The 26,402-nt window shown below is 51.1% G+C and overlaps 1 protein-coding gene across 5 annotated transcripts in view; it reads left to right on the forward strand.

The window, feature by feature from the left end:
- Positions 1–11,168: 11,168 nt before the first annotated feature.
- Positions 11,169–26,402, forward strand: part of MTSS2 (MTSS I-BAR domain containing 2) — a 117,103-nt gene continuing 101,869 nt past the window's right edge. The window contains exon 1 of one of the 5 annotated variants that reach the window (XM_019497287.2): positions 11,169–11,918. In XM_019497287.2, the coding sequence (XP_019352832.1) occupies positions 11,850–11,918 (69 nt within the window). In that variant the 5' untranslated portion in view covers positions 11,169–11,849. The remainder of the gene's footprint in view (positions 11,919–26,402) is intronic. The other 4 variants (XM_019497288.2, XM_019497290.2, XM_059713718.1 and 1 more) reach the window with 4 other exon arrangements.

A 26,402-nucleotide genomic window follows, 5' to 3' on the forward strand; every position in this document is an offset into this window, starting at 1 on the left:
AATAGGTTACCTTGTGTCACTGGATCCCCAACCAAGTCATCCCCTGTAGCCAGGACCAAGTCCAGTGAGGCATTTCCCCAAGTGGGACTGTATGCCTCCTGTGTTCGGTGAAGGTCCTGTATGCAGGTTAAGAACCTACATGAACGGTTGGAACTAGCTGACCTGCTCCTCCCTGCAGATGTCTGGGTAGTTTAGGTCACCCATGACAACCATGTCTCTTGACCATACGGCCTCTGCAAGCTGTCTAGAGAACTCCAGGTCCAACTTCTCCTGATGTGGCAGCCTGTAGTAGACCCCCACTACCAAGTCCCTTTCCCCTTGACCCCCTTGCATTCTGACCCACATTGCCTCAATTTGCCCCTCCTCCAGTCCCATCTTGACTATGGAAGATGTATGTTGCTCCTTCACAGAGAGAGCAACACCCCCACCACTCTTTTCTTCCTACTGTATTATGTCTGTATAGCCTATAGTCCTCAATGCTTACTGCCAATCGTGGGTAGAGTCTCACCAAGTTTCAGTTAGTCCAACTAACTTGAAGTTCTTGTTTGTAAGCAGGACTGTGAGTTCCTCTTACTTGTTCTCCATGCTCCTAGCATTAGTGTAGAGACATTTGAGCCCCGTGATGGGTACCCTTGGTGCCCACCTGTCCTGATGCCCATCAGGCCCCTTAGTAGTTAGGTGGGTTGTTCCGGCGCATGGTTTGTAGTTTGTTGATCCTAGGTTCTCTCTGTCGTCTGCATCCCTATCCCCCGACAAACCTAGTTTATAGCCCTGCATAGGAGATCAGCCAACCTGGAAGAGAACAGACTCTTACCTTTTGAAGACAGATGAAAGATCACATCCCAGGATGCCCCTTTCGTGGAAGTGTGGATCATGCTCGAAGAAGCCAAAACCTGCTTGATGACACCAACTCCAGAGCCGCAGGTTGACTCCAGACATATCTCTGACACCTCCAAGCTGTGGTCCAATCTCCCAAATTCCCTCCTTTATGGTAGTGGGAAATGGGCCTTTACTTTCCACTTGTTACAGCCTCCAGAATGAGAGGGGACAGTGGGTGCCCCAAATACAACCTGGCTTACAAATCTTGAGTCTGCTGCAGTGTTCTGGCTTTCATGTATCCATTGGTTACTGGATCCTGGATCCAACTATCCAGTTCAGAGGCAATTGGCCACTCTGTGCCACCTCTTTTGATCCCACATCCTGTTCAGGGTCTCTGCCTTTCACTGCATTCCAGTCCACTCTGCTATATCCACAGCTTGTTCCTGCCTCTGGATGTTTCCTTCTCTTCCCTTATAGGGTCCATGGAGGAGGGAATCCCTGGAAGGCTGTCAATGACATGCCCACAGAACCCATGTTTTTCTGGGCTACCATGTTGTCAAGCTGTTTTCCAGCCAGTGCCATCCTCTGTAATTACTGTTTTGCATCCTCTCTATCTGGCTAACCTTTAGTCTGGCATCTTATTAATTATTCTTCTCCCTGTGTTACCTTGTTCAAAGCAGTGGCGTTGGCCTTGAAATTGGGATTAATTAAGCATTTAACCAGTTCCTGTTATGGATGGAACAAGGGTAGCCATGCTTAGGACATTCTGTGGTGGCTTCTGTGGAAATGAATCTCGCCTGCATCCCCACCTGTTCCTTCTCAGCCCTGGGTATGCAGAAGCTTACATACGCCTCCTGTTTCCTCACCTCTACTTTTATGGTGGCTGGCTTATAGTGGGGCTGGGCTTCGGTGGTGGGTTGTTTAAATAGCTCTGCAACACGAATTGGCGGGGAAAGAACAAATGCATTCCTTTCATTCCTGAGGAAGGTCCTTTAAAAACGAGTCATGGCAGGTTAATTTTAATAGGCCAGCCCCCCAGAATGAGGTGTCGGTAACTTCAGTGCCTGGAAGCATGAATGAATGGGAAGAGGCAAAAAGTCAAGCATGTAAGATGCCAAACTCCTTCAGTGATCTCTGCAACTGGTGGGAGCTTGCATCCAAAGCCCAATCTCAGGGAGTCAAGAGACTCCTGTTGACTTTGGGAGGTTTGGGGTCAGGCTGCAAGCCTGTGCTGGGCTCTGAAGAAGGGCAGTGCTACAGCCCCCACACTCTGAGGTGCACTGTTGAGCTCAGCTGTCTGAGTGGCCTCTTTCCACAGTTGTGGTGCTGCACTTTTTCCAAACCTAGGGACAGAATTTATTGAGGAGAAATTCCAGCAGGCTGCCAGCGTTCCAGTGCCTGAGCTTTAATGACTTCCTTATGGGTGTTCTTGACCAGCTCCAGCATAGAGAAGAGTCTCTAGAGCCAAGGTGGCATCAAGAGCTGCTTATTTGCATCTTACTGTTTTGTTTTCTATGGCTATAGTTGGCCCCATGTGGCCAGGTGAACAACCAGTAACCCCTTCACACCGCACAGTGCTTCCTGCAAAGATCCCAGCCCCCTCCATAAACAGAGCTGGAAGAAGTGAAAGCAAAGAGCCAGCAGTGGAAATTGAATTATTCAGCTTAAAGAAAAAGAATTGCAGCTCTCCTGTCCGGATATTGCAAAATGTTCACAGCCTCCACTGTCCTATGGAGCAGCATTTCTCAACTCATGGATTGCAAGAATATATGAAAGTGTCTCAAACAAACTTTAAAAATGTATTCTCCTTTAAAAGAGAAAAATATGGGAAACTATAGGTTTTCCTTTGCAAGCTGGCAGAGTTCCAGCCTGCAAGGGGCTGCTTGGGGCTCCCCATGCCCCACCCATCCCTCCCCCGACCTCCTGTCCCACACACTGGGGGGTTGGGACCTAGGAGTAGAGGGCAGCAGGTCGGGAGTGAGGGGCACTGGGTTGGGACTGGCCATCAATGCTTATAAATGGGTCCTGGTACAAAAAAGGTTGAGAAACACTGCTATGGAGTACCCTGAGTACCCTGTGTCCTCTTTCAGCAGCTGGATGGGAGTGGTGGTTTATTAGAGGAAGGGTTACAAGTGTCTAGTGAGGCAGTGGTACTTAGGGGTGTCTGACCTGTAGACCAATAGCCAGAGCTTCTAGGACATTGGTGGGCAATTATTTTGGGCAGAGGGCCGCTTACTGAGTTTTGGCAAGCCATCAAGGGCCACATGACAGGCAGCCCAGGGCAGATTAATATTAATTTTCTAAATTTTTTAGGGGCCCTGTGGGCTGGATAGAATGGCTTGGTGGGATGCATCCGGCCGGCAGGCCACATTTTGCCCGCCCCTGTTCTAAGACATGGCTTGAAGGCCCTGGCTGCTGATTCTCAGTTGAGCAGGTCCCCCTGCTAGTGGGATCTCTAGAGTGAAAGCCAAGGAGTGTGCTGTCACTGGCCTGGGTGGGTTGACTAGTTGAGAAAATAGTAACACATATCTTCCCCTGCAGCACAGATGCCTCATGAGAGAGCCAAGCCCCCTCCCCAGGCTTTAGGCCAGGTTCTGGAACCAACTTCCAAGGGAAGTGGTGCTGGCTTCTACTCTGGGGGTCTTTAAGAATCGGCTTGATGCCTACCTGGCTGGGGTCCCTTGAGCCCAGTTTCTCTCCTGCCCAGGCAGGGGGTCAGACTTGAAGATCTACAAGGTCCCTTCCGACCCTACTTCTATGATTCTATGAGGTTGCTGTAATCAACAAGCCTACCACCCGCTTTCTTTAGGGCTTATGTTGAAATGGAAGGTGTGGGCAGAGTCATCTGAGCCCGGGGTATGCTTGACTGGCATTTCCCCCTTTCTCTGGCTTGGGTGTGACACTAAAGGGTTAAAGTCAAGGATTGAAAGGCAAGGGGAACAATCTCTCACCAACCTGCATTTGCCCATTCACAGCTGAAAGAGCTGTGCCTTTCCCTGTCCCCAAGTGTCAGGGGAGAAGGGAATGTGCCCCTGAAAAACAACAGCCTTTGGCCCTTGACATCACACAGCTGCCTGAGACAGGGTGCATATTTCACCATGTCTGTGCATGGCACAGCCTGACCAGGAAAGCTGTGTAGGACCAGCACGCGCAGATTGTTGCTTGTTCTCTAAGGAGAGTTGGACCCAGCTTCAGCTATGCCTGATCAGCTGCTTCCCAACCGATGACAAGGTTATGGGGGGGCTAGTGGGGAAAAACTGCGAAGCATGTGGGCTCCTCTGGTGGGGAGAAAAGTAAGAAGGAATTTCTGGGCCCTCCAGTCTGCTCTGTGAGTCTTAAGAAACTGAGGCCTGAAGGAAAGGGTTTGATTCCAATTCTGGCTATTGTCTTTACTGAGCTATGGGGACAGGCCAGCAGCTGACCCTCCCTCCCTTCAGTCTGCCTACATCAGGGGGCTCATGTCTTCCTTTGGTGTTGGCTTCTCTGAGCCAGGGGAATCCTGCCACAGTTTCTGCCTCATCTGGTCCCCAGTCACACAACTGCTGCGTGCAGTCTTGGACCCAATGTGTGCAATGCCGAACCATCAGCAGAGGCCTTGGCCCAGGGGCAAGCTCTGCACAGACCCACTCACCCCTTTGGTGGGAAGAGGATGAGTAGAACCCCAGCTTCTGCCCCCAGCATTGCCCTTTCACATGTCAGACAGCCATCTGAAGATAATACTTGATTTTTTTTCCCTCGTTGTTCCTTCTTTATCCAGGCCCTGAGTGTCAGAAGGTGTCCCCTCTCCCAAACGTGCCCACACAAACTCCCATCTGCACCACCCCCCTAAGCAAGTACATCACAGCTGGCCACAGCCTACAGCAGCCCCACTTGTTCATTCAGCGAGGTAGGCACATACTTAAAGCTGGCTGTGTCATTGCCAAGGGAAGGCAGGCTGAGCTGCATGACAGTCCCTTGAAATGCCTGTGCGTGCAGTTTGGTGTTGAGGAGTTTTCCTCTGCAGCCTGTCAAGCAGCCTGGTTCTCTGGTCATGAAAAGGCTGCAGAGGGGGCCCAGTTGTGCACTGCGACCATATAACTTGGCCAGCACGGGGAGAAGGTTCAGGCCAGTGGTTCTTGTTCTCATTAGACTCAAGGTGCCCCTCAGAAAACACCAGCTCTTGGTTTTCACTTTTTTTTTGACTATGGAAAAATAATAGAGCAATTATTCTGTTTGCAAAGAACTCTCAAAGACCGCAAGAGTTCAGAATGTTTTTAACACTATGAATTACTATTTGAAATCTCTGGGTTTATCTTGTGAATCATGTTTGCACACCTCACAGTGCTGACACTTCATGGCATGCCTGAAAAGATCTCAAGGCTTCCTAGTTGAGAACCATAGCGCTAGGGAACCTCTTTCCTACCAGGCCTATTGTGTAAAAGCCTTTGTCTCAGTAGAGCAAGAAGGGCTTTCAAGTTGCCTGAAGAGCCAGAAGGAGCCTGTTCTGAGACCTGGTTTAGTTCAGATGTGGACCCCAATGCCCCACCTCTACTCCCTGTGGAGCTAAATCCAGATGGGAGCAAGTCCAGGCTTTGAGCAAGTTCTGTCTCAAGGTCCTAGCACCAGACCCTTTGCTCCTGTACCAGCAGTAGAACCTCAGCTCCTGCCCTCAGCACCAGGTAAGTCCTTTTCTATCACCACTCAGCCCAGCCCCTGTGGGTCTGAGACCACAGTCAAGGACCCAATAGAGGGGTGATGTTGGTGGGGGGAGGGGCAGCAGCCAGGCATAGAGTGTCTTCATGCTGCGTGTCACATCGATGAGACAGGCCCAGCCCTCCATCTCCGCCTATCAAGCTGGAGTGAGGGCTGCAATGAAGGGTGGCTGGTTAGTGGGCCAGTACCCAGAGGCAGAGAGTACCCATGCTCCCTCACACAGTCCCCTCCTCAGCCCCCTCAGTGTGGGGAGACAAGCATCAAATCTGTTTTATCTGCAGTTCCTGGGAGCCTGATTATGAGTGACAGGCATCCACCCCCCTACCCTGTGCAGGCAGGTGGGAGGCTGGGGCCCTTGGTTTCCCCCTCTACATTTCCACTCTCATTTGACAGCTCCACTCTGCTTCTGTGCAAGCCTGGAGAGTGCTGTCCCCTTCCTTGAGCACCAGGTGTTCCCACTGCGTGGGGCTACCTGCACCTGCTGAGAAGTGCTTGTCTCTTGCGAGAAGGCACCAGGAAGCTGTGCCCTGCCTGCTCCAAGATGCACCATTTGGCCTCAGGCATACTGCCCTGACTTTCAAACCCCTGAAGATGCATATTCCAGCTGGAATACCCTTGAGTCCCCAGAAGGCTCTGCAGAAAGCAGCAGTTACCCCTTGCTCCACATGAGCTGCTGGAAGAGGTGATTTGGGGAGCAGTCCCAAGGGGAAGGGGTCATAACCAAAGGGGGCTTCCCTGGCTTGTGACCAAGGCTCCTGTACGATAAGCAAAGTTCCTCTTGGGCAAACTGGAGCTGAGGGGACCTTTCCTTATGGATCAGGGATCAGATCCACCTTTTAAGTAGAACCATTAGAGTCTTCCCCTGAGCAACCCCCTGCTTCACTCCTGCTCCTCTGCCCCTGCCTGTCTATGTCCTGGAAAGTTTCTGTCTTGGTCCAACACTCCCAGCATGTACTGATGGCAGTAATCACTGCAAGCCGTGCTCTTAAGTGCTCTGGTGCTTAGCTTTGTAGGAAGTTTGTTTCAGTGTAGCTTCCGCCACTGCTTCCATGCTGCAGCCGGCGAGTCAGCCTGGCCCCAGGCATCTGAAATACAGCTGCAAAGGAGAAAATATGAGCTGTCATCATCCAGGGGCAAATGATTCTTCCTGCTGTGGCTCTGACTGGGAGGAAGTGCCTGTGCCCTTTGCTCTGAAATGTCTGACCTTTCTCCTTTCACTTTGCTCATGCACCCTGCACCTACTGCTCATCTTTTTCAGGCTGTGGCAGTGATTATTTACTTCGAAGTGGATGCCAGCACAACTTTCAACTAAGATCTTCCATAGTGGTGCCACCAGGGTCTTGCCAGCTTGAGAAGGTGTCATTAGAAAGCAAACTCTGTCTCAATGGTAGACATAGCCCCTGTTACCCCAGTGTCTGAGTCTCCCCCAGGAGGCAAGGCAGTGCTGTTGTTCTCCCTTGTATGGGGGGGAGGAGGGAAGGAACTGAATCACAGAGCAAGACTGGCTTCCTGCAGGACCTTTGCCAAGTCACTTAGCTTCATAGGCCATGCATGGCAGAGCAAGAACTTGAAGCCAGGCCAGCACTCTCACCCCTGGACAATCGTTCCTCCCCTGGGCAGAGCCTTTGCCTGTCAGCAGGTGAAGGGCAAGAACTCTTTCCACGTCAAGGAATTGTTAGGTGGCTGCTACTCTGGGCCCTGCATTGGGCTGTTCTAAGGGCAGGAAGCTGAGAGAGAAATGGGGTCTCTGGGTCTCATAGTGTTGACACAAGCCTCTGGGCCCCTCAGGTGTTTGGACAGATACTGCTTTGTGTTGGTGTCACATATGCTTCCGTCCTGAGGAGCGTCCTTTGTGAGTTTGCTCCAGCTCAATAAGGGTAGCGATTGCCTTCCCCAGTTAGGGCTGCTCAGCAAGTTTGCACACTGGGTGCCCAGCTCCAGCTCAGGTTGTTTACATTTTAGGGCTAGGGCTTGGATGTTTGGGGTTGTTATGGTAACCAGTTGGGCCAGGAGATCCAGACTGATTTAAGAGTGGAGAATGGAGGGCAATGGCTGAGGAGAACAAGCTGCATGCCAGAGAACAAGCACAGGGAAGCGAGAACGTTCTGGGCACAATCGGCGGTTCAGGCCATCCCTTCCCCACCCCCTTTTATGAGAGAGAAATCCATAAATCAACTCTCCTACTCCACTCCCCAGGAAGGACACAAGCCACAAACCCTGGGGACTGGGACTGTGTTGGTCTCAAGCCCCAGTCCTCATGGGAGGCATATCCTAAGTGGGTTGTTCCAGAACACCCCAGAGCCCTGGCTCACACCTCTCCATTCTTCCCTCTCCTGGTCAGACAATGCTAGGCAATTTTGCCTGCAGGACCCACACTCTGCAGAGCTGTCCCATGATGTTGTCTCACATGGCTGCTTTTATTCCCCAAAACAAAGGCTGTCATCAGTCAGTTGCTCTGTGGTTTTAAATAATTATCTATTAAACAATTGTTCCCCCCTTGGAGGGGAGGTCCTTCCCCCGGGTAGTTATGAAAGCTCTCAGGACACTTTCTGCAAGAGCTGGGGTGTCAGGGGTCCTAAGCTAATTCCAGCCTGCTAATACCCCTGCTTCCCTTCTGAGCACCCCACAGGTTTTCAGCTGAGGATAATGAGGTAGAGACTCTCTCTACCTCCCTTGTTTGTGTGGCCCCATCCACATAACATCTGTATACCACAAGGGCCACATTTACCTAGTCCAAGCCATTTGTCCTCCCATGCTAACCTGGGGTGCTAAATGTTGTGCTTCCTGTTCCTCAAGTAGAGCCCTTCTAGCAATTGGTCTGTCTGCTGCTCGTCTCTCTTGTCGTGCTTGGCTTTAGTTACGGGAGTAGAGACCTAAGCGGTAGGGTGCAGAGAGGCTGGAAGCTAGAAACAAGGAATTGAGAGAGAGCTCAGGAAATCTGCCAGAAGCAAGCAGCCTCTAGTACCCAGGTGAGTTTCAAAAGCACCACAGGGAGGGATGGGCAAGGAGGAGGCTTGGTGTCAGGCCTTGGACTATTAGCAGACCTACTGAGGGGTGGGGGGTGCTCAGGGGTTTTCAGTATAGACTGTCAGTGTGTATAGGCTTAAGGGTGGCCCTAAATAGCAGTGTAGACAAAGCCACAATATTAATCACGCTTCACAGGAAGGCAGGGCAGTGATATCTGCATAGCATGGATGGGGAGATAAGGCCCAGAGAGACTGTGATGAGCTTGAGACCATATTAGGAACCTGTCTCTAGTAGAGCAAAAATTCGGCCTTGACCACTGTCCTGGAGGATGTAAGCTGATTGGCATATGCTTTCTCAAAGCTGCCTCATCTTGCCTGCATTTCTGTAGTAGGTGGTAGTGTTCCTATTCAGCCCAGCTAGAGGTAAGGTTGTGAGATCCTTAGGCTGCAAAAGCAGTTTTGAAAGGCAGGTGGGTTGAGGACTCGCCTCCCCAGCCCAAATGCTTCCTTATACTCCTTCCATGCGTGTTCCTCAGGAGAAGACTGTATTCATGTATCATGTTCCCCCAGACACTCCAGCTGAAACCAGCCTCAGCCACTTCTTCTCCCAGAGCCTTTGGGCCTCATTCCACCTCTTTCCCTCAGAGGCATGGAATGCCCTCATTGGACGCATCCATTGCTCCTCCCCAAAACTTTCTGTAACCACCTCTAACAGAAAACTGGCTTAGCTGAGGGCTTGCTGTGCAAAATCAATGCAAACTGATAGATGTGATGAACCAAATTCATCTTGCCTCTGTGTGTGAACTGCTTGCCTTGCCCTCTGAACAGTGCTTGTCCCCTTGCGTGGTAAGCAGGTTGTGGCCTGGACCACATCTACCTGTGTGTGCGTACCACAGCCTCTGGGCCCTCCTGTGCTCTAGGTAACATATTTAACACACAACAGGTGCAACAGTGGTAGGTTGCTTAAGTGTTATCTTTGGCAGGTGGGTTTCACAGTCTGTCTTCAGCCCTAAGGCCTTGCCATAGCTAGGCTTGCTGCTACACCACAGGTGGCTGCAGTGCTGCTAGCATGTATCATACCCTCATTTAGATATGGCTCTGCAGCATACCAGGGCTCTAGTTGAATCTTCCCAGCTTGCAAAAATAAAGCTGTTTCCTCCCTGGAGAAGCCAAATGCTGCGTTGCAGATGAATGCATCGTGTCCCCAGCACAGCTGCAAAATGACCTCACCAAGGGTCCCTTCAGAACTGGTTTGGACGCTAGAAAAAAAGGTGTCTAGGTACTGCTGGTATGGGGCTGTCTGCAGAGAGGGCTGTTTCTGAGGCATCTGGCCAAGAGGGGAGGGACTAACAAGGCTGTATCTTCACAGAGAGAAAAAGGCAGGGGCACAGGTTCCTCATAGCTTGGGCTCTGCTTCCTCTAAACCTAGAGGGGCCCAGTGCAGTACTGACAAGTTATGTCTCTGGGGAAGAGCTTAGGTATGAAGTTGGGCCCTGAGGTTTGGGCCTGGGCCTGGCCTGGTCTGGAGTATAGCCTCAGCCCTGCATAAAAACAACAGCCAGGTAAAAAATCATTCTCTGAGCTTCCTTAAAGCACAGAGGTGCCAGGATCATCTCCTGTTGAAGGGATGCCAACCTGTAATGTCTGCCCTGCAGCCCACATTGGCTATCTTTAGGGGGCATAAAATGCACCCCCCCCCCCCCCGGGGGTGGGTATGGGAGAGTATCTCTGCTGCAGAAGGTGGGCTGCTCTTCTGGTTTGATAGGGACCATCCCTTGTCCCTTTTCCCTGGAGTTACTGGGAGGCTTGAGACAGAAAAGGGCTTTGGATGCTCTCAGGCATTTGCATTAGAGGCTTGTCAAGCCTCAAATTAAAAAAAAACTCAAAAAGCAACAACCTCTCACCGTTGGAACACAAAGCACCAAAATGGGGTTTGTTTCGTCCTGATAAGTAGCAATCCCTGCCTGACCTAATCTCTGTCCCTGCACCACTGGCTCCCAGGCCTCTCAAGGAATCCCCTCCCAGCCCTGCAGCCAGGAGCTAATCCTTGGAGCCTGCCAGGCCTCAATCAGCTGGCTCCCCCCTTCAGCCTGCTGAAATCAGCCCCGTCCTGGCCAATGAGGAACTTGTCTCTGCTTGAACCTGACCTGAAGCAGGCACCTGCTGGAAGGCCCTCGAGCTGCCTGCAGCCCTTCCAGCAGCCCTGTCTGGGGAAAGAGAGCAGGTCAACTTCATCCCCCAAGGCAACCTGTTTTCCTCACTCCCCCAGCTGGGGCTTGGCATCAAACACCTGCCCTGCCCCAACTGGTTCCCAAACAACCCTAAGGGCCCAATGGCATGTCAGCCTCCCAAACAAGACCCTGATCCCCTGGACCCTGACCCAGGGTCACCTCCCTGTAAACTTGGCCAAAAGCAATTCCAAGTTAATTAAAGCAAAGTAGATGAAATGGCCTTTTAACAGAGACAGGCTGAAGGAAGGGGCTGTGATGCTATGACATGTCAGATCCCAGAGCCCCCAGCACACAAAACCCCGGCCTAGGCTGCCGGGGGGCTCAGATTTCAAAACTCAAATTATCCCTGTGAATAGGCTTCCCCCCCACCTTGGCTTTTAATTTCCCACAGTTAAGTGCCCTCCTCCTTCTGCTCTCTAATGGGTCACTCCCTCCATAGTCCATGTGACAGGCGAGCCCTCCCGCCTATCGGATTACAGCTCCTTTGCTACACTCACTGCTTGCCTGGATCTCTTTACTGGTTGCTACAATCCCCAGCCCAGACCCCCGCAGCCTTTCCAGGATCGTATCCCTTTTGCCTTGCTGCACAGCATCTCCTGGCCTTTCCTGGCTTTCTTTTCTATTTTTTGGTGGGGTGAAGGCCTGCTGGTGGGGGCTGTTTTTCTCTGGAGGCAGGTTGGGCTGGGGGGTGGGAGAAGGAGAGAGGAGATTTCAGCATTCAGGCACCAGCCCTCTCCCAAAAGATGGCTTTAGGAGGTTGGATATCTTCTCTGGAGCTGGGAGCAGCTGCTGAATGGTGAGGCTGACAGTTTCAATAAAAGAAGTAACCAGAGTGAAATCGAGGAGAGGACTGGCAATGAGACTGATTCACTGAAAAGCAGGCTAGATTTTTTTTTTTAAGTGCTGCATTTCTAGTTACAGCAGGGTCCTTTTAAAATTGTTTTCTTGTGGCTTTTTTGTTTTTGGGGGGGTTAAATTCAGACTGGATCACAAGAAGAAGGGCTGGAACTGGAGACACTCCTGAAAATTTGCCGTTTTCTGGTTATTTCCTGGTGGATTCTTTTTTGTTTGTTCGTTCACCTGGATTGCAATACAGATTGGTATTTTCCTCTCTGTCTTTTGGCTGCTCTGGGATTTGATTATGGAGACAGTGGAAAAGGAGTGCGGAGCCCTCGGTGGTCTTTTTCAAGCTATCATCAATGACATGAAGGTAAGATCTGTTTTTCAGTCAAAAGAAAATTATACAGCATGACAACTGTTCTGCCTGGTAGATCACTAGGAGAGACATTAGAGGGGTTGGGGGGGAGGTGCACAGGGCTGGAAAACCAGTAAACAGTATTGAATTAAAAGCAACATTGTAGTGAGTCAGCCAGGCTGCAGTCAGAGCAGGGCTGGGCTGAGCAGCTCTGCACCTCTTGGTTGTACTCAAGGTTATGGCTCTGCTTTAGCATCTGTATCTTTCATTGAAATGCCTGTGAGGCAGAGATCTAAATATTTCCAGCTGTGATTCACTCCCCTTCTCATGCATTGCATTGATCACTGATGGGTGCAGCCTCCAAAGTGCCATCCTTTTCTTTTTAAACAAAAAAGACCCCCAAACTCCTGTTTCTTCAGTTGTCCACTGCTTTGATTTGCTGCTTTGCCCAGGAGTTTATGTGATTTATTGTAAAAGCCTGGGATTTAATAAAAAAAAATAGATTGGTGGGGGAATGAGGGCACGGAGTGGGGATAAACACCCGCCTTCACTGTCCAGTTTGGCGTGCAGAGAGAAAATGGGCTGATTTTTCCTCAGGGCACAGAATTGTTTCAGGAAAGGACTGATAATGCTGGCTCCCAGGTCCCTGCCTTGTAACCACATCCACTCTGGGTGTTTGGAAGGGAGAGATCCCCTCCTCCGCCTCCTTCCTCTCTCCAGCTTCTTGCTGCAGCCGGGAGTCCAGACAATGCTGTCATTGCCAAGGCAGGGTGAAAAAAATATAAAGCTGAGCAGAGAAAGGGATTAACTCCTTCAGAGCTGGATGGCATTTCCCTTTGACCCGGATGGAGGTGCCTCTGTGGTCCATCAAGGGACCTGATGAAAAAGATCACAGGCAGAAAAAGGGGACTTTCCCATGACAGAGTGGAGGAGGACTCTAATGCAATTCCCCCCCAGGAGGTAGGCTTGTACCCAGGCCCTGCACCCCCCCAGAGCAGTAGTGAGGGAAGCAGTAGCACCAGCTACAAACAAGCCCCCCAGGCGGGCAGGAGGCTGATGTGTGCCTGGTACCCTGGGGAGTGTTGGTTGCTCCTCACCTGCTTTGTGGGTGGTGCAAGGCTGTGGGTGGCAGTGGCAGTGAATGGGGGCAGTAAGCAAGTCTTTGAGAGTTCCTACTCAGGGGCATGGTGGTTGCCTGATGACAAGGCTTTGGCAAGCCAGGCTGTGGCAACCTGCACAGTCCCCAAGTGTCAGGAGAATGGCTGAGTCCCCCAAATCACACCCAGACCAAGCCCCCAAAGGCCTTCTAGCCATTTCCAAAGCTGGGAGCTGCCCACCCAGCATGGCCTTGAGGCCCAACTAGTCCAATGTTATCTCTGACGGTGGCTAGCACCAGCTGTTCAGAGAAGGGATGTGATGTTGGTGAGTTCCCCCTCCCTTTCCTTTGGCATCAGTCTTGTTGCTAGTTGCCATCTAGCTCCTGGGGGGGGGAGTGGCTTTCTATTCACTCCTGCCAGGGAAAGTGATGAGCAAGCAGTAGCTCCTGCACTGAGCAACAAGGGAATGCTACTTGCACAGCCCCCTGTGATCCTGCCTCATCCTAGAAACAGGAGTGCTGCTCCACCCAGAGCCTTGAAGAGCAGGGCTGCCCTGTGCTGCAGGGGAAGGGGGTCTGCCTTACTGACTAGCTCCCAGGCACTTTGCTGGGCCCTGGGAGCTGGGGAGGCCTGAGGACTGGAGGGTACTGCAGATGGAGAGGTGCTGAGGACCCTTCAACCTCCCACCAGCTCTTCAGGCCTTGCTGTCTCGCTGTTTCAGGCATCCCTTCCAGCTCTCCTTGGCCTCTTGGAGACTTGAGACTTCATCTCTCTGCCCCCCATGGCAGTCTTTGAATGGGCTGTGGCTGCTGCTGCAGCAGTGGCTGGCTTGCTGCCTCCCAGCTCCCTCACTGCCTGTCGGGGCTCCCCGGCTGCTGGAGGGCAGGCGGTGGGATGCCTCTCATGGGTCGCTGGGCCAAGTGCTGCGCTCCACTCCAGGTCTGAACTCGCCAAGGGCAAACGCTTCAGGCACCAGCCAGTGCCCAGCACGCTCCCCCTCTACTTTGCCCCTTCACCCACTATAGACATGGGCTGCTCCTGTGTTGAAGCCTGTACTTGGAAGCACCGCTGGAGGCATGAGGAGTGGGAAGGGGACAGAGCTGACCCAGGCCCATCCCAAAGGGTGGTAGTGATGGTGCAGCTTTGCCCCAGGGGAACAGCCCCTTTTTCCTCAGCGCCTGTGCTCTCATGAGCATCAGAGCTTGGCTGGCTGCTGTGATGGACAGCCTGCTGCCCTGTGTGCGACTTGTATGCCCCTGCAGGAGCCACCATGTGAGGTGGGGGCCAACTTCCCACTGTGTGCAGCAGGAGTAGGCCGTCTGTGGGACTGTAACCTCCTGGAAGGCCATGAGTGCCCAGCTGGCCCTGTGGAGCCTGACAGGGGAGGGGGGGGACCCCAGGGGGACTGAGCCTCAGGAATGCAGGGCCTTTGTGTGTGCTGTCTCATCGGAGTGGTGATGAATGCAGAGCCTCAGAGGCTACACGCACAGAGTCCCCTTGCATGGGAGAGCTCTTGGTAGATGGGGCAGCCTGGACTGTCATCTCCCAAGCCTGTAGGTCCAGCACCCAGCAGCCTCTGATGGGGCAGAGGAGCTTGTAACTGCCAAAGTGACTAAGCCCACAGGGGCAGAGAAAGGAAAAGGATCCCACAGAGCCACCCCTGTCAGCTCTCCTGCCCTGTCAGCCTTCCCTGGGTCCCCCTGGGTATTTCCATCAGGAATATATCTAACAAATGCCAGAAGGAGAGGCCCAATGATGCCCCTGTCGCTTCCCAGGCCTAGTGTGAGCAATACAGCCCAGAACTGAATCAGGGGGCAAGGTCAAATCCCAGAGGGGTTGGGGGCAGTCTGTCACAGTTCCACAGGGCAATTATCCTGTTCCTTCTCTTCCTGGCTCTGTGCTTTCCTTTCTGGCAGAGCTGTGAGGTGATGGAGGTGGTGGCAATTCTCCCCTGTCTGGAGATGCTGTGTTGCATTCAGAGACATTGAATTTAAGCTCATCTATGACCTGCTTGCACCATGGCAGAGTCTGGGCCCCTCCAGAGCAAATGTCCTTGGAGAAATGACCTTGCCCTGCAGTGAACTGCTGACTGACTGATGGCCTCAGGCAGCTGGGGAGAGCAGGCATGCTCCCGGGCTTCAAAGTGAGTATAAGGAGACCCACAGTTGGCACAGTGTTCTCGGTAAGGGAGAGAGGCCCAGGGACAGATAGGAAGAGGCCTAGGGAAGATGAAGCTGGGGCACACTGGGGGAGAGGGCAATCATCTGGACAATCAAAGGCAAAAGATTTGAGTGTCTTGGAGACCGGGCCCTGGTGCAGGCAGCTCTCCACATCCCCAGTGTTGGTCCTGCTGGTGAGACGTGACTACTGCCCACTCCCCCAAGCTCCACCCAGGTACTGTCCTGGGGACATTGTAGCAGCCTTCCCAGCCATGTGGGAGATCATGGCACAACACTGGACTTTGGGGCTGCCCTTGTGTCCACTCCTGGGAGCAGCAGCTGCCATATACCCCTGCTGGCAGGGTCTTGGGGAAGGTATCTGTCTTTGCACTTGGATTGGAGGCGGCCTAATATCATTTGCCTGGGCCAGGCCCCTCACAGATGTAGAGGAGGCTTCTAGGTTTGTGGACACTATAGAAGGGGGTCCCTGAGGACTGGCTTCATGGTGCTTCTTGCCCAAGCCCCACATTCCATGTCTGCATAGCTGAGGGGTCAGGATGGAGGAACTGGGGATGATGTGGACTGGTTAGGATGGAAGGGACATGGGGGATGGGGTAGATCAGGCTAAGAGAGCCCAGGTCCCAGCTGACACCTTGGCCTTTTCATGCCATTGCAGTCTCAGGAGAGGCAAGGTGCCTATTGCTCCAAGGGTCACAGGGCCACATCTTGTAGAGGAGCCTCCTGCAAATGGAGTCACCAAGGCCCTTTGTGGAAGAGCGGACCTGGGTTTGGGCCACTGGCAAGTTGGTTCCTCACTGGCACCCAACAGCTGTGGCCCCAGGAACTGAATGAGGAGTACTGGGCCTGCTGAACCCATGGAGGGGCACTGACTGTGGGGAGGTCCCAAAAAGCAGGCAAGGCCTAAGGATCCTGTGGGGCAATAAGGGCTGCTGCTAGCTAGGGGGAGGAGGCTTGAGGGGAAGCTGTCGGGGCTGGTGAGCTCTGTGCATACAGGGATGCGAGACATGGGGATCAGAGCAGGAAGAGGTTACAGGGCTGTGCATTATCCATACCCCCTAGGGCACCACAGGCCAGCACTGCCTCTTCGTCTGCTCTCTTCCCCACCTTCTATAGTCCCTGGGCTTGGCATTGTATCCTCCCCTCCTGCATCTGGTACCAAGCAACATGTTTCAGGTGGGAAGGAAGGAGGAGGTTTCTGGAGGTTTCCCACCCTCTTCTCCCTATTGTAGGTTGTTCTGGATCTTGTAAGACTCCCCCTGGCTCCCTGCTGCACACAGCTCCCTCTGTGCAGGCCGTGTGGGTCATGGAGCCCGTTCCTTTCAGCTGCTGATGGATAGCATTTTGCTGTGCCAAGTCTGGCCCTGAGCCAAAGAGGCTCAGCTGGGCCCACAGCACAGAGGCCAGAGGTAGCCCAGGTCTGCTCCCTGGTGCCAGGCTGGGCTCCTTTCAGCAGCTACCAGCAGGGCATTGGGTACTGCTGGCTTTGCAGCTGCACTGGGAAGTGTCTAATGCCAAAGTCTCCCCTGCCATCTCTGTTGCTATGTCAGTGCTTGCAGGCCTCCTCCTGAGCTCCTGATGCAGCTCTTCCTGAGCCCAGCACCCTTCCCTGCCCTCAGCCTGAATTGGGGCACTAAGTTACTGTAAAACACCTCCCCAGCACCTCTGACAGCCGGGAAGGCCCTGTTCTGACAAGCCCCTTTCTCAAAGAACTACTTGGGGTTCAGTCCAGGGCAAGATGATGGGACAAGTTGGGGACTAGTCCCTGAACCCTGTCCTGGCTTCCAGTTTCTCCTCTTGCCTTATAACCCTCCTGGGACCTCCCTGCCAGGAAATTTAGTCTTGGTGTAGGGGGCAGCTCAGGATGTGACCAGTGGCGCCCCAAAGCAGGGATGGCAAACAGGCCTTTGTGTCTTCCTTGGGGCTTTTCCTGCTGATTTAGGAAATGGGATATTCCCCTCCAGGCAGTTCTGGGGGCTGGGCTGAAGGGTGTTTGTCAGAGACCAAGTGCTGCACAGCTCCCTTAGAAGCAAAGGCCATTCATTCCCCTGAGGAACAAGGTCCAAGAGGTTCCTTGGATCTTCCTAGCTGGAGTGACTCTGGGTTTGCCCTCCCTCAGGGTCACTTGGCATTGAGGGCCAGGGGGTGGGTCATTTGCACCTCTGCTGCTCACCTAGTGGCAGATTGCCAGGGGAGGAGTTAGGCTGCTTAGGGACTCCTCCAGTTTCACTTTCATGGATCCACCAGCTGGGATCTGCATGTGCCTCCAGGACCTGGTATGCTCACACAGGACCTAGCCTGGAGCTGTGGGCAAACATAACCATAACCACTGGTTGTTTTGCAGCACCTGTGAGCATGCTGGGCCCTCTTCTGTCCCAAAAGTCTCCCAGGCTGAGAGCCACTGGGGCAGTGCAGCAAGGGGGCATGATAAAATATGTTGGGGGGGTGTCCTGTGGAGACTCTGCTCAAGCCAAAAGCACAGTACTGACTTTCTAAAGCGGTTTCCTCCATTGCTCCAGCAGAGCTAAACTTCTCACAGGTCCACCCTCACCCTAGCCCCTCAGTCCCTGAGCCCCAGTGATTTTCTTGAGCCATCTCACCTGTTTCACTCAAGGGCATGCTTGAGACAGTGGTTCACAAGCTTTCTTAGCTTGAACCAGTTCCAGGCTCCGTCACATCAGCAGATCCCGTTTTGCTTTCCCCTTGCGGACATGATGGAGCTGGGAACGGAAGTGCTTCCTGGTTTGCAGGACATGGCTAGACAACACACAGCTGGAGGGGATGTGGCTGCAGCCAGCCCAGGTGCTCCCAGCTGTGGTAGAGAGAGGGGCACCCTAGAATTATACCTCTGCTGTACCAACACTTGCACAAATATCAAGGCCTGGGAGCCATTGGTTTAGAAATCAGCTTAATTCGGGGCTCCTTCCCTTTCCAAGTCCTGTTTGGGGTTGAGATAAAAAAGGCAGGGAAGAGAGCCAAATCAGATCGGTAACTCCAGGAGGGGCCCCTTCATCCCCTGTGGTCCCCCCATAGCAGGCACAGGACCCACCATGATGATTTCTTACCCCAACATGTGGGGATTCTTCCCAGAGCATCCAGTAAGCAGAGACTGAATTTTTAGATATGACAAGAGGCACATGAGCGCTTCTTATCATCTTGAAACAGCATTGCTTGGGCAGGGTTTTCCCATACTGAGAAGGGTTTCAGTGTCAAATTCTGATTAAATCCTCTTCCCTGAGGATTACAATGGTGTTGATCCAAGGAAGTGTCTAGGACTGGACAAGGAAGAGACATACCCATAGACTGTCCCAAAGACTAGTCCTAGAGTTGCCAACCCTGAACTGTTTTCTCTTGTCTGGTTCCCTCTTAGTTCCAGGTTTGAGGGCTCATCAACCTGCAGTGCTCACCCCTCAGCCTTGTCCCTGGGCAGCTAGATTTTCCATGTTCTTTTTAGAAGCCCCAGGTTAGAAGTATCATCTGAACTAGGGATGGTGGCACATGTGCCATAAGTAGCATCACAGTCATTTTGTGGGGCACATAGCAGATCCAGCAAGGAGCAAGGAGAGCAGTGCCTGATAGAGCAGGCAGGAGAGAGAGCAGAGCAAAGTAACAGATCAGGCAGGGGAAAGGGATCAGAGTGGCACTTGGAGAGGGCTGGGCTTACCTTGTGGCATGCCTGCCAAAAGGTTGGCCCCCATGGATCTAAGTGAAGAATGTGTTACTTTCTCTCTGCTGCTGAGAGAAAAAGCCCAGCACTGGGCATCCCATTTTAATTGGGAGTTGTAAATGTTGAGACAACCTGGAAAGAACTAGAGAATCCCAGAGCTCTGGGCATTCTTGAGTAGCAGAACTAACCATGCGTATCTGGGCTGAAGAGGTAGTGGGGAATTATATGCAGTCAGGTATCCTGCCGTCACTCTCCACAAACATCAAGAAGACTTGACTAGGCAGGACACATCAGACACAATCATGCAGAAGGATGTTTAGGCCAAAGACCTGGAAACAATGTCTTAACAGATTTGCCCTAACAAAGACCCTCCTGTCTGGCTGAGTGTGGGGAAGTCTCTCAAGGGAAGTGGTGGAAGAGTCATTAAATGAGTCTTTCAGAGCTAGATTGGGCAGCAGACTAGATGCTATGGCCCAGGGCTGCCTTGGCTCCAAAGGAACAGACTGGATGATTTCATGGAGCTTTCCCCTCTCTAATTCCTGTGGTTCTGCAAGTCAGATGCTCTTTGGAAATTTTTGGTTGGCCAAAGGGCTATGATTGGCCTAGTGCTCTAGTGAAATAGCTTCTAATGGGTCATGACCAGACACATCCATATTACTCATGGTTGTTTCCCACTACATGTAGGCAAATGTAATACATTTACCAGTGGTTCTGTAAGTTAGTGTTCCAGCCATACTTCTCAGTGGAAAACATTGGTGTCATCTCCCACCTCCTCCCCCCGCCCCCGAAAAAGCCTGATGATGTGGTGTCTCTTGGTAACAATATAAAGTGACTTACATTGACTGTTTAAAATGAACAGTGTGTGAGGCTGTGGAGAGGTACCACTGGACTATAATCACTGCATTATGCTGTGTTTTTTAGTTATTACTGCTGTTATTTATATCACTTGTGACAGGAAAGTCGAGTTTCCCACTGCATGTGCACACCCCAAGTAGGTGTTATAATTACATTCCTCGCACCCCTCTCAGGGCTCTATATGAAGTATCAGACGCACATGGAAGCTGGAAAATCACCTCCCTGTCTGCGTACCTTAGAGCTCTAGGAATGTGAATTCCAGGGCAGCTCAATTAATGTTCCTCAGATCCCTTCTGCTTATTTCCTATCCATCTTGACTCCTATTCATCTTGCTTCTTCACCCACCCTCAGAAAGGCCCAGTCCAGAACTATGAACCCAACAGTCCTGTGTGCTATTACAGGCTGTAGGCAGAGAGGGCATCCAGAGCCAAGGTTTCCTTTAGGCCAGAGGTTCAAGACACAGGGCCTGCAAGCCATATGGTGCTACTGTGCAATACCAGTGGCCTGCTGTAATTCTTTATTAAAGCACTTTATTAAAGGAAAAAACATTTGAAAAGCAAATGTATCCTCACTGAGCAGCCGTTCGTTAATCTGTGCATGCAACTGTCTGCACAGTTACATCTCTTACTTGCAAATACACTGAGGAGGCTCCTGTCTGATCAGAGTTGATCCATCTGTCCCACAGTGGTGACCCTCCCCTGGAAAGTGCACCTAGCAAGTGGCCCTTAATAGAGTTTGAGTTGTGTGTCTGTTCTAGGCTTCCACATGCTAGGCCCAGATGGGACGTACATGCTCATCCATGATGGAGAGGGGCCATGGTCACATTAGTATGTGCGGTACATTCGCTACTAGAGAAGACAACTAACATTAGAAGTAGGCATTATGCAAGGACATAATGCAGCTGTATATACCACTTTATTCTCTTGGTTCATGCATGAGCAACCATGTGTCAACATAAGGATCTCCTGTTAGTCTAATATAAAAAAAATGGGCCAATTGTCTGGGTTTTGCATAGTGGGTTCCTGTGATGTAATTTCATGTTGGAAAGCTTTATAACTAGGTGGCCTCTTAATAGCAAATGCCAGCCATCTGCACCATACAGTTTGCTGTCAGTATAGTGTCAAGCTGGGCAGAGGTTTGTAGCCAAAGGCCAGATCTGACAGTGGAGAGCTGTATGATGAGAACATGAATTTGAGGGTGCTTTCTGTTACAGGATGCTAACAATAATGAGTTAAATGAATGACCAGTGAGCAGAAGGGTACTGAGGGTACTGTTAACTGCACTGATCTCTGAGACTATCTCAATGCATTAATTGTTCAGACTTAATTTAGGGATAGCTGTTTTCATTTTCTACTAAATGTATGGAATGAGACATCACATTGGTCATATTTATTGTGGGCATATGGATGAAGGCAAAGCAGCAGCTTTTCCTGCTGCATGGATACGGAAATTGGCTGGTAGCTGCATTCCAATGTCATTAACTATCCTGGCACTCTGATTGGGTATTTATTGTATGCCTGAGCACGAGGATTTGCATACTGCGGAGATATTCAAAGAGTACAGGAAGTAACAAGAACAAGGGATTTGCATATTGTACAGTTGCTAACCACCTGTCAATTAACTGTCTAATATGCAAATCTCAGCATTCAGGTTGGATAGCTGCACTGTTTTCCAATCCGCACAGCATGGGAATTTGTAGCTTGTATGGTCAGTAATGTGTGCAAGTTGGGTAGGCTGGTTGAAAAGCAGTCAGAATCCAACATCTCATTCTGGGTGGCTGAATAATATTCTGCATAAATATTGACTTCTGTGTAGTTGAACCTTGAGGTTCAGTGGCTGGGGAGGCAAATACTGACCCATGTTAAGCTGAGCTTAATTAGTGTTTCAAGGGAAATGACTGATGCCCATCAAAGCATTAAGTCAATGTTGTTATTATTCCATACGTTCTGAATTTTTCCATCTGGAGGGATCTCCATGCTGAATCAAATGGGGTTGAAATGCACTATTCTTCATTTTGGATGGGGCATCAGGAGGCAGAGATTTGCATGTGCGATCTGATTGGTGTTGACTCCAGTGTCATTCAGCAGCAGCCATTCAGAAGGCAGTCATTTTCATGCACAGCTGGACTGTATTGTTTGAGATCCCCTCAGTAGAGTTTATCTCCCAGGAGACAAGCAGTAAGAGCTCTCCAATTCACTCCATGAATTCTTCCAGCCAGTCATGAACCAGGATAAAGTTTCCTCTATGAAGCAATGAGTAAGAACTCTTCTGAGCTTTCTCAGCCCATGCTATGTTGTCCCTGTTACTCAGGTGTGGGTAAGTACCCTGCAAGGGGTGAGTTCACCTCTAATGAACCTCAAAAAGTTCTTCCTGTATCCTCAGAGTAGTCCCTAATATCCCTAGTATCCCTCTCTGTACTCCTAATGTTGGAGGGCAAGGAACGGTACACAGATTGGCTCAGTAGGGTTCATCTGTTAGACAGAGTTTATTGTATATGCGGTGCTCAAAGATCATCACTGCCATGGGGGAGGCAGAGTTTAAAGATTACTAAGAGAAAAAGGAGCTGTTTAGAGTCAGAGCCAAGCCAGTGAAGTGGATGGGATGGATTTTCCTTGTGATGTATATCCTGGGGCCCTTGGGATAGCCATGAGGTAACCCCAGCTTATGATCACTGGCCTAGTGCTTCCTACAAATCGGAACAAAGTTGCTTCATTATTGTGAACTTCGCTGAAGCATCTGTAGCCATGCCTGTCTCCTGTGAGCTACACCCTCCTATGCTAAGGATTTGTTCCTGGGAGCATGAGCCTCTGTTGGTACTTGGGCCTCTATAGGATTCAGCCATGTGGCTGTCAGGGGAAAAAGAGAGGTCCTGTTGCCTATGGTATAAGTACAAAGGGATGGAGAGGAGGTCAGTGGTGTTCCCATCCATAGTGTTTGTATCCACTGGAGTAAGCACCCTGCTTCCTACCAGCAGGTGCCGAGTAGAGCACACGGGAAAGCCAAAAGGTAGTAAAGTTGATTTAGGTCACAGAGAGGCTGCCTGTAGCTCTTCAGAAGCCTAATTAACACATGCATCTCCACTTACAGCCTCTAACAGTCTTGGGTTTCCCCACATTGTCTCCTGAATATCTTATGTTAGCAGCCCTTGAAGTTATTGTCTAGGAGCATATTGCATAAAGCTTCCTATGGCCCTCATGCAGGGCTAGGCCTGGTTATTGGCCTCTGGTGGAATAATCTCACTTTTTTCATACCACCACTAGTGACTTGCCTGGAATTGCACATGCCAAAGGGCCAGATCCCTGTTTATTGGCAAGAGAAGAGAAAAATAAACACCAGTGGGAAACTTGGGCACAGTCCCTTCCTGCAGGGAGGATTCTCTTCCAGGCATCACTGGAAAAGGACCCTATAAGCCTGTCACCAAATTCAGTCTGTCCTCCCACACCTAACTCTCTTACTCACTGCTGTTACAGACACAGCATCTCATCACCATAACAAAATGCTGAGACTTGAGTAGTTTTGTTATCCAAGTGCCTTGAGCATGCCCCTTTCACCTCACACTCATCTCCTCTCTCTGTTGATTTTATAAATCCTGTCTGTGTTTCCCACACAAGTTGTATCCTTGGTTTAGCTGACTTCACCTTCACTCTAGCCTTTCATGTAGCAGGGATACAACTTGGTCACAATCATGCAGGAAATCAGTAGGACAGCTAAGAACAGAACCCAAGTGTCCTGGCACTGTTGCCATGAATCATGCTGCTCAGCCTAAGGTAGGAATAATGGACATCACATCACTTAGCAGGCTTCCAGTTTTCAGCCCACGGGGAAAAAAGTTCCTCAAATGAAGGTGCTTCTCAATAATTCCTCTGTGCTAGCACTCAGGCAAGACATCTGCTGCTTACTACTTCAAACCAAGTCAGAGATTTCCCAGGAATAGCTTTCCTTGCAGTATCATCATGCTTCTTCTTACAGATGAATCATAGCTGTGGGGAATGGGAAAGAACCACTGAAAGAGATTAAGAAATTAAAAGAACAAAATGTGCCTAGCTGGGTAGAACATGAGTTATTCAGGAGGGACCTGGGAGTTGTCTCTGTAGAGATAAGGTATGTTAACAGCAAGCATCAAGAACGGGAAGGAATAGAAGTCTTAATAGCACTTTGTCCCTAAGTAGTCTGAGGAACCCTATCTGTAATGTCCCAAGCAATGTAGCTACCAGCACTTGGCTTTGAAGGCCAGTGCTCATTCTGCTGATTTCGCTGGTAGGGCATTTTTTGCCAGATCTTCCAAAGAGCTCAGCACCCAGCATTCACCCAACATGTTGCAGTTTATGCAAAATCTGACCTCTATATGCACATGTGCACACACGCAAATTGTCCTTGCCTTGCTCTTGTTCAGGTGTGTGGTCAGTACCGTAGCAAAGAAGTTTGGCGCCTGGGGCAAACCCATAGCAGCAGCCCGCCCTTGTCCCGCGCATAGATCCGGGGGGGCACATACCCCCCCCCATGCTTGCCCAGGGGTGCATACAGCAGCAGGAACCACCCCCCCATTCCTGTGCCCCCCCCAGATGAGCTGCTCACGGCTCCATCCCACACCCCACCCTGGCTGGGCACCACCTGTTGGCACCCTTCGCTTCGGTGCCTGGGGCAGTTGCCCCAGTACCCCACTCCTGGCTACAGTACTAGGCATGGTGACAGAATAGCTAAGATGTCTTGCTGTTGCTCTCAGGGCAGAGTTTCAAGCCCTACTTTGTACTTGTGCCAAAGGTTGGATCAGCAATGGGTATCTGAATATACCTTCCCTTTCACTTGATCTTGCGCACTGCTCTTCCCTTTGCTACTCCTAATGAGTTTAACCATGAATCACAGAGCCAAGTGGAAGCATGAGGGAGCAAGCCAGTGAAACCCTTTAGAACCTCAATAACCTTTGGTGGGCAGCTTTGTACTAGGACATTTAAGACTGGCAGTATCCAGTGGTTGCCACTCTTCTGCCATCTTTGACTCTTGTAGGATTTTAGACTTTGATTAAATAATGGACTTTTGTTTTTAAATGCATTTCTTGTGCTGTGGGGGTTGCGGGGAGCATGTGCAATTTGGGGGTAAAGCTGCCTGCTAGAGTCAGCCTTGGTTGCTTAAATATACTCACACTTTGTAACCCCACCACTGCTTTCCCTAAATGTCCATGCCCCATTCTCACCATTCTCTAAGATGTCCCATAGTTGCCTTCTTCTCATGCACATGCCCTTTGAGCACATCCTGGTGACTTCTGTTTCTTGTGAATCCCACAGGCCCTCATCTCTCATTGAGTGGAGCCATTTCTATATATTCCTTAGTGGGCTGTTGGGTATAGTAAGCTGGGTGAGGCCATGGTCAACCCCTGGTAGCAAGACCAGTCAGTTGTGGACTGGCTGCATGGCAGTACTCCACTTCCCTGGTCTGATCTGAGGAAACACAGGTTCTCCACAAGCCCTGACCACTACTCTCAGTTCACTCAGCCCAAATCCCAGTGTTCCTGAGCTGTGGCATCCTGAATACTTCTCCCATTAACCTGGCCTCCCCTTCCCTGTGTGTGAGGAAAGAAACCAGCCACAGTGAACCCTTCCCAAGCATGTCAGCTCCCCAGTGTCAGTTCTCCTCCTATGGCTTTTGGGGACCAGAACCCCAGCCCTTCTGCTGGGCCCAGGGGAGAAGAACCTACCTGCATCAAGCACACCCCATGAGGGAGAGCAGGGATGAGCATCCCCATGTACCCCATGGTTGGCTTGCCCCCTGCCATTGATGGAGGGGAAGAATGATTAAGGGGCAGGAGGGAGGAAGGGACCCCCTGGTTAGTGCTGGATGTAGAGCAGGCAGCAGACAGAGAGCAACTGGTGTTAGGATGGCTCTGGAGCTGATTCCAGCTGCTCCTGCTGGAGCAGGCAGCTCTATGGTAGCTGTTTCTTGTGCTATACTTGCAAAGGACCTGTGGTTATTACTGCTCAGAGGTGGTTGATGGACACTGGAACCCACTGGTTGTCTTACAGAGTCCTGTGGCTCCCCCTCTGATCTAGCGATAACAGCTCTTCACCCCCTTGTTTTGCCCACCATCCACTGAAGGGCTTCTTTTTGGGCATCCCTATCCTCCTAGGTTCCCTTGGGGCCCTACTCCCTAGCCAAGGGCCATTCTCCTCGGTTTCTTACTCACTATCCTGTTTGACTGACCTGCACAACAAAGAAGCTGCTTTTGCTGTCACTCTAGAGAGACCATTGGGAGACCCCCCTCAGGGTCTCCTCTCCCCTGCCACAGACCATCACCAACTAGGACAACTCTTACAGAGCTAGCTAGGCCAGAGAACTAAGCTAAGATAACTTACTGAGATCAGATATCCTGGAGGCTGATGGCTTTGATTCTTTCCCTCCCTCCTTTGCCTTGTGATGGTGAAATTGTGCCATTTGCTCCCCAGACTCCAAAGGGGGGAGACTTAAGCAATTTCACTGCTGGAAAAGCAGAGTTTGCCAATTTGTATTTATAAGGGCTGGAGGGAAGACAATGTGATCTGGTGGGGAGAGTGCTGGCTTGGAAGTGAGGCAACTCCCTCCCCAGTGAAAAAGACTGCCCCTTACTTGAATAAGGCCATGGCAAAAGATAGTCAGATGCCCCTGGCAAACAGTAAGTGTGATGCTCTGAGTTCCAAGGCCCCACGCTTCTCCGCAGCTAATGTCAGCCAAG

This window comes from Alligator mississippiensis, chromosome 10 (genome assembly GCF_030867095.1).
Source record: "Alligator mississippiensis isolate rAllMis1 chromosome 10, rAllMis1, whole genome shotgun sequence".
Classification (NCBI taxonomy): Eukaryota; Metazoa; Chordata; order Crocodylia; family Alligatoridae; genus Alligator; species Alligator mississippiensis.